The 7,815-nt window shown below is 55.0% G+C and overlaps 1 protein-coding gene across 1 annotated transcript; it reads left to right on the plus strand.

The window, feature by feature from the left end:
• The first annotated feature begins 4,507 nt into the window (after nt 1-4,507).
• On the plus strand, nt 4,508-7,212 carry K441DRAFT_207391 (p53-like transcription factor). The gene is made up of 3 exons (XM_067640523.1): nt 4,508-4,713; nt 5,157-5,387; nt 5,478-7,212. Exons 1-3 carry the CDS (start codon nt 4,682-4,684, stop codon nt 7,021-7,023), a joined length of 1,809 nt encoding a protein of 602 aa, XP_067500926.1. The 5' UTR covers nt 4,508-4,681; the 3' UTR covers nt 7,024-7,212.
• Nucleotides 7,213-7,815: the final 603 nt, after the last annotated feature.

The following is a 7,815-nucleotide window of genomic DNA, read 5'->3' on the forward strand; positions in this document are numbered from 1 at the left end:
TTTAGGATTCGCTCGGCCCGGACCGCTGTTGGTGGGCGGCGCTCTCGAAAGCGATCACCGGCATCACGTCAGCCCATTCTCCGACCACCCAATCATCTATCTGATGGCCAGGCAACTCTTGGTGCGACGTTGGGGTTTGGCCGGGAAGTTGATTGACGAGAGAGAGGGATAGCCTCAGTGAGGGGTAGTTGCGGCCAGCGCGCTTGGCCTAGGGGTGGACTGAGACAAATAACAACCTTGATTCATGAGCTTTCCGAGCCTACTTTGGTCGATTCACCGACCACTCTAATTTCCCGAGGGGCATATTCGAGGCTCCTGCAACTTGCCATCCTGACGGCCAATAAACAATGCCCACCTCCTTCGCCCTCAACTTTACTCCTGGGCGGACGGCGGGCGGGAGGCTGCAGCCTTGGTGTACTCGACTCCAGATTCCCTGCATCTTAGCTGAGGATCCTTTGGCCTTACGGGAACGTGCGGTTCCAGAGGATTTGGAATGTCTGGGGTCTCCACTCAGCCACCATTGCAATATACTCTCTAAACGACCGTCGCAATGTCTGCCTCGTGAAAAATCCTCTGCCACCGCGGCCCTGGCCGGACGTTGATGTTTCTCGAGAACGTCCGGGAAGCCCACCCAGAGTGACGCTCAGGGACTAAAAGGCAGCAGCATGCCCCTTAGACGTGCATCAGATGACCCACTGACGGCATGGAGGGCAGGGCGGCCTCAGGCGGTCTGAAGCCCCGGGTCCTACCCGCGTCGAAGCGCTTCTCTCGGTTTTTGATCGGATCTGTGCTGATCGGCAGCGAGCCATTGGGTCAGATGGCGTAACGCGAATGCGCTCTTGGAGGCAAGGAATGTGAGAAAAGGAGCGCAGCTCCCCTTCCGGTCAGCTCCGGCTTCTGGGAGGGAGGGCGCAACGTGCGAGACACATGCAAGTGTTTGAGCATAATACTGGATGCGAGGAATGTCATCCCTCAGCCGCGTGGAGCTGGCAGCAGAAAGTAAGTGTGTCTTGAGGAAGCCGAGCAAGGGGATCTCTGGGGACACCAGCGAGTAGTGTGGTGTTTTGGGGGCCTAACTAACTGCCTGCTAATATGTACAGCGGAAGCTCTTGGATAGCCTAAATCATCTTGGGCATAGCGGTGTCCGAGCGGAGGGATGGGACACGCGCGATGTCTGCACGTCACTGGTGTTCCTTGCCCTGTACCAGCATGGTGTTGTATCCTGGCTCCAGGGTCTTTTGGGGGACCGGCAAGCAAGGGAGAAAGACGCATCGAAGCGCTGGAGCGTCAACAGCCTGCAGAAGACTTTTGGTCGCGAATAGCGAGTGTGGTGGCGAGAGGTTCCGCGCAGACATTGCCTAAGCATGTCGATGCAGAGGTACTTGGACCTACCTTGACCTACATCTGACATCGCTGTGGCGAAACGGGTTGTAGCTGTTTTTGGTGTGCAGCTGCAGTTCCCGACTGCTCGGGTATTGAGTGCTTGGGATGATAAGAGCCCGGGTCAGGGCGCAGGCGGTGGTCGAAAGCAGCACTGCTAGTGATGCGCCCGAGTCCGCCAGCAAGGGTTGCATCAAGCATGTCTGCAAAAAGGCGGTGGCGCTTTCTGATTGAGGCGCTTGCCATCTCTCCGCTCTGTAGCGCGCCGACGAGTAATAGCGTCGGCGGTGTCGACTTTGTGACAGGTAACGGTCGAGCAAAAGGAATTCATCGATCTATCTCCTTCTTTTCCTCTTGGTAGAGCTCTCTGGCGGAAAAAAAGTGATCGGATTGTGGCAGCCGAGCCGTGGCGGCGATAAAGTCAGCCTAGTCATGGCGAGCATGGTGGACATGGACATGGCGGGCCCACGATACAGAGTCGTGACGGTGCTCAGCCCATTCAAGCATATCCAATACTTTGCTGGGTCCGACGAGGGCTGCTGCTGGGGTGGGCTGCAGAGCAAACTTTGGTCATCTGTTCGCTGCATGGGTTATTCTTAGGAAAGATGAAACATCGCATCGCTTTCGTACCGACTCGGTGGACTGCGAGCTCATCTTGAAGCCCGCCGCCGTCTCGCAGCCCGCCGCGATCGAGTTTCGTGCTGTGGACGGTTGTGGGCGGTTGTGGGCGGTTGTGGTCGATGTTCCTGCGTCGCCGCACGGGAGGGCCATGGCCAGCGATGGTCCAGTAACGGTCCAATAATGGCCAATAGGGGCGGGTCACGTCCCAGCAGTCCCAGTCCCAGCAGCCCCAGTAGCCCCGGCAGCCCCAGCAACCTCCCCGCCTCCCCAGCAGGCAAGAACCACCACACGCCCGGAGCAAGGAATGCAGAGCTGCGTAGGTCAGAGACAATTCGAGCAATAATGGGATCCTCTGGCCGCCCGGACCCTGGGGCAAAACATTTCTCCCTGGCGTCGGAGATATAGATAGACCGCTTTGGGAAATGGTCGCTGCAGCTTGCCAATGCTACCGTGGTGCTAGAGAAGGGAGATGATCTGAGCCTTGGGCAATACGATTATTCTCTGCGCTCTTGGGGCTGAAAATCTGAGCCATCATCTACCAGATCCAACAAGCTACCTAGGTAGGCATTTCTCCTTTCAGCCAGATAACCCGACTAGCCCATACCCTGTATCCGCTTTCACACTACTCCTTCATTTTATACTTCTGTCCGGCAGCTTCAGCATCCTCAAGAACACTGCTACTCCCTCCGCCCGGTTGAAATGCGATTCCTTCCACCTGCTCAATCCTGCGTTTCCATCATCCCAAGCCATTCACTGGTAACCATTCTCCTGCTCTTTGTTCCCGCAACGAACCCCGTGGTCCATTACCAGCACGCTCAGAAAGCATAGATCACGGGTCTCGCAGCCCTGACGATCTTTGTGCTACGGAGCTGTTGGCGGGAAGACGATTTGGATTGATGCCTTGGTGCATATATGTCCGCTGCCTTCACTCTGCCTAGGATCTCAAACCTCCTCCCTCTTCCATTTCTCCGTTAAGTTTTTTCGTCTCAGGCCTTGTCGCCAACCACCGTTAGGCTTCCAGGCTTGCCGTCACCACACAGCAGCAAAACACCGACCTGCTGGTCCCGGCTAAAAAAAACCTGCTGCAGCAGATCTGTCGAAAAACAGAGGCCCGTCACCCTGGCGGCGCGCAGATCGCTAAACGGCCCAGTGCTAAAGCAGAGCAAGTGAGACTCGTCGAAAAGAGAAGGCCACCCCTACGAGATCTAGGCGCCACTCAATTTTAGCAGCTGCAGGAGAACCTTGTATGTTTTGAGATGGAACTCGCACTTTTCGGAAAAACGACTGATACTGGATTCTAGCGGCGCAATTGATATCACACCGGTGAAGTCCGCGCACCAAGATCCTGGGAGGTCAACCCAGATCCATCCTGTCCGTGCGCGCCTTCGCGATCTGTGGAGACGAAAGCGAGAAAGGGCGCGCCTGGTCTCCCGTCCGTTGCGACCGTTTTAAGCCGTTGGACCGACGCACCCGCCGCGCTATACGCCAGCAGCTGAGCCGGCTCAGGCTCCAGGGATTGCCGACCTGACCGGCCCGACAGGGCATTGCCAGCTCAATCTGGAAGATTCTGCGCTTTCGGATTCTGCTTTTTGCCAGGAAAGCAGCAAGCAGGATTTGCGAGGAATCCTCCAGGGCTCCGACGGGCCGCAGCCACTGCGGCAGCTAATTGAGGATCGTGCCCGCGTGCCGGCTAAAGCGCCCCAGATTCCCCACCCAAGCGAGCCAACAGCGTCCTTTACCTGCCTACTCCGGTTAAAGCCGAGCGCATCACGCAAGAGGCGGCAGCCAGTGGCCAGTGAGCTTCGACTGCGGCGCGCGAACAAATCCCGCCGAGTTTGCGAGAGACATCGAGGGCAGGAAAGCCAGCGCGTGCGGAGGCTCTGCTGGAAGGCGCCGCTGCTTGGACCCGAGTCGGCGGCTGCAGGATCGACAGCTCAGCTCCTGAGCTTTTGCTGAGAAGCCTGAGATTGGCCCCGCGTCGCAGGACCGCCTTGTCGAGCGTGTGCTGCGGCTAGTGCAATTATGAACCAAGGTCAGTCAGCCTTAACTGACCCTGGACTGCTAAGGGCGCAAACTCACCACCTTCATCCACATCTCCCTCGTTTCTCCGCATTTTTCCTCATTTTTCTTGTATATTTCCCCTCAAATTGGATCTGCGTCATTCCCGCGCTCTGCCTCGATCCTTTATATTTTTTTCCCCAGCCGTTGCGGCCGTTGTCGCCTGCTCTGGGCTAGCCGCTCTCTTGCTCATGTAGTGCGCTCTCGCACGCTTCTGACACCCGAGCGCGGCCAATTCTGTGCAGTTCTGTACAACGTCCCGGCCACATCTAGCCTCCCTAGCCTCTCTAGCCTCTCCCCCCCCCCAAAATCCTCGCCCGTTTTCCCTTCACGCCCGGGGCACGTTGTCCCTTTTCGTCACACCTCTTCTTCGACGGTGTGCGAAAACGCCTTGTCGCGGCTGATTGGCTGACGTGCAGCGTAAGCAGTCATTCAACCTCTGTCTTTGGCATCGGAGTATCCCCTCTCCTCGGAGCAGGAATGCATCGACCACATTGGCGCTCATGCACATCATAGTTCGTTTGCAGCTGGAGGGGTTCCCGATCAGCTTAGGCGCGACGGAGCGCTAGGCCAGTCAGCAAGCAGCCTGTTGTCTTTGCCTTCTGGTAATGGTGTTCGTTACATGGCCCATCGTTCTGCGGCACATGAAGCACAGTAAGTAATTTTCCCTCGTTCATTGGGTCCCTGGGTCTTGCCAGAGTCGGGCCTGGCGGTTTCCGCGGTGCTGCCTTGCCCTGCGGCCCCCAGCCAATTTCCCGCTCTCGCTCGGCAACTCCATCACCTGGTGCTGCCCAAGCTTTTTCCATCTTCGGGACCAACCTCACGATCGCCGAAACAAACACGTCGTCATGCCACTCATCAGCATCACTCCTGTCGTACATGCTCCGACTGTGTGGTGCTCCTATCTCTCCCAGTTGTGTGGTCTGCCACATTGATCACACGACAAGCTAGAAATGCCATACCGTCCCTGTCTGGATTGACAACTTAAACTGTGCCACCGTGCTGCGTGTGTTACACACAGTGGCTGTTGGTATCATTCTGGAATCGTTGGTTGTTGACTTGTATGCTCTGGTTAGCTAACTGTATTTGAGCTATAGGTATCAATCCGGGGCAGGCATTTCCGACTCGTCTGGCTCCATCTCCACCAGTCCCAGCTCTAACAACTCTTCACTAGCCTTTTCGCCCTTCTCGGCGACCAGCGTGTATTCTACGCAGCCGACGTTGAGTCTGGCAAACCCTTACTCGACTGCACCCCAGCTCTTTGCAAACTCTGTTGGTTTTTCCCAGTCGTTTGGAATGTCGAATATGCGACCAAGGATGTCGTCTATGTATGTAGCCTTGAAAGCACGCTGCGACGGCCCTTCCCGTTCGTGTCTAATGCGAGAATCGGTGCATGACAGCTGACAGCTAGACGGTAGAACCGATCCTTCAACACAGGGTATGTTACCTCCAGCACGATCACCTGGAATGGGCAATCAAGTATCACCATCTCTGGGTGCTTCGGTTCGAGATAACTATACCACCTCAACACCTGGGCTTCACAGACACACACTCTCCCCTCGCAGCCACGCCGAGACCATTTCGCGCACTCCGTATAGTTCGTTACCTGATATTCCTCGAAGCGTCTTGCCAACTAGCATGTCTTCCTCAGTTGCCTCGTACGGGAATACAGCACCGGTCTTAGGCTACCCCCAGCACGACAGACAGGCAGACACACCTCCATTTAATGCCCAAGAGACCCTGTACGAAATCGCCTGCAACGGGTCAAATGTGACAGCTCACATTGACGCCAAGATAGAAAAGGGTTTCTTCTTCTCCTCCGATCGAGTTTGGACTTGCTACCGACGGAATTACTTTTCCGTGTTGGTGTCGTACTCACTGGATCCCCACATTCCTGGCGGGCGTCTTACCCTTCTAAAAGGTTCGAAACAGGAGCATATACAGGCCATGGCCATGTCACTTTCCGCTGCAGTGGATGGTGCACAAGGGAAATCCATCGAGCTTATCCAGCACACGCCAAAACGCGACAAGGGCCCTCAACTCCCCATCAAAAAAGAACTTTTATCGCCCACTCCACCTGGAAAATCCCAACACGAGCATGGGTACGGAATGAGCGCTTTTCACAATCCATCCACTGTTGCTCCTCCCTATCTGCCCCTACAAAGCGACCCAGAGGCGAGCCAACAATACTCCCCAGCGAACCATTCCGCAACCACGCACCAACACACATTTGAGAGGATTCAGTTCAAGTCGGCGACAGCAAACAACGGTAAGCGCCGCGCACAGCAACAGTATTACCACCTGATTGTCGAACTATGGGCGAATATTCAAAAACCCCAGGAACAGCAGCCAAATTGGATCAAGATCGCACAACGAGTATCACAGCCTGTTGTAGTACGTGGTCGGTCGCCGAGTCATTACCAGAACGAAGGCCCACATAGCGCAAGCACTTCGCGCGGCCCTGGAGGCTCTGGGGCCGGGGCTGGAGGAGATGGACGCTCTGGGTTTGGATCTGCTGGAGCTGGAGGCGCAGTTGGTCGATCTTTTGGGAACGGACTCTCCATGTCAGGTAATAGTGGAGTGGGTGGAAGCATGTACAGAACAAATCAGTACTCCCTGGACCCGAGCCCTGTTGGGAGCCACTCTGTCAGCTCAGCCAGCTCATCAAGTGGAGGGCCGGTAGAAGGACTGGTTAGCGATCATCATATGATGGATGAAGATGAAGAGAAGGCGATCGATGGATTCGATGGGTACCAGTACTATCCTAGCCCGATTTACGAGGCAGGTATTCCTACAGGCGCTAAGGGAGAAGGCCCAGCTTTTCAAGATGGCAGAAGGATTAAAGAGGAGTACCCAGGGTCAGCGCATGCGCCCGGGTGGCAAGTAGGAGGCTGCGGTCGCTTTCAGGGAATGGAGACGAGTCGTGGATATTATCCGGACTTGCACGCCCATGCTGGGTATTGAGTAGTGCGTTAAGATCCAGGACATTCATTATTTCACGTCTCGACGAACATACCACAGAAATTCCCTGGTCGCACCTGCTCCATCAAGCACGAAAGATGACTCACGACCTTAAAACAAGCAAAAGATAAGAGGCAGCAAAGCTTTTCCTCGAGGAAGCATGAAAGGGCTCGAATTTACAAACCACGAACAGCATACTTAACTTCATCAGAAAGCCTTTCGTTGCTCTCTTTTCGTCGTACGGCGGCATCGCATTACAATCATGAGTATCTTAACTACGCCATCTCCGTATCTCAGTCGGTCAAGTTTCAGCGCCGTCGCTTCGACAGCACTTTTGCAATGAACAACATCCTCACGGCTTAAAATCTAGCACCTACGCCTTCAAGCATCAAAGGCGTTTAGGCCCAAAACACACAAGAAGAACAGGCGTTTAGAACACCAAAATCTGGGGCATAGTTGAGTTGGGGCCGATCGCATCAGATTGTCAAGTATCTCGAAACAATCAAGCCAATTCTGGTGTCTGTCGCATTGCGGAACGCTACGTCTATGATGGACTATATATTCTATCGCTACAGACGACTTTAGGGTCTGACGATCCTGCATTTCGCCCCATTTCAAATGTTTTTCGCTTCTTCTTCCTCTTCTTCAGCATTGCGCCTCTGTCCTCTTACATGAGTATCACTATTTTATTTCCTGGCGCTCGCTACGCGACGGCCGTAATAAACGTGCATGGACGCTGCATCCGCCCCCCTGCAGTTCTTCTTCAAACAGCACATCATTTCTTCTCTTGATATT

Source organism: Cenococcum geophilum (genome assembly GCF_001692895.1).
Source record: "Cenococcum geophilum 1.58 unplaced genomic scaffold K441scaffold_39, whole genome shotgun sequence".
Taxonomy (NCBI): Eukaryota; Fungi; Ascomycota; class Dothideomycetes; order Gloniales; family Gloniaceae; genus Cenococcum; species Cenococcum geophilum.

Excerpts from the sequence above, each read along its gene's own strand:
- K441DRAFT_207391 (XM_067640523.1), top strand. The coding sequence starts at position 4,682 with ATGGCCCATCGTTCTGCGGCACATGAAGCACA. Across the intron at positions 4,714-5,156 it reads TCTGCGGCACATGAAGCACA|GTATCAATCCGGGGCAGGCA; the intron begins GTAAGTAATTTT and ends TTTGAGCTATAG. Across the intron at positions 5,388-5,477 it reads CGACCAAGGATGTCGTCTAT|AACCGATCCTTCAACACAGG; the intron begins GTATGTAGCCTT and ends GCTAGACGGTAG.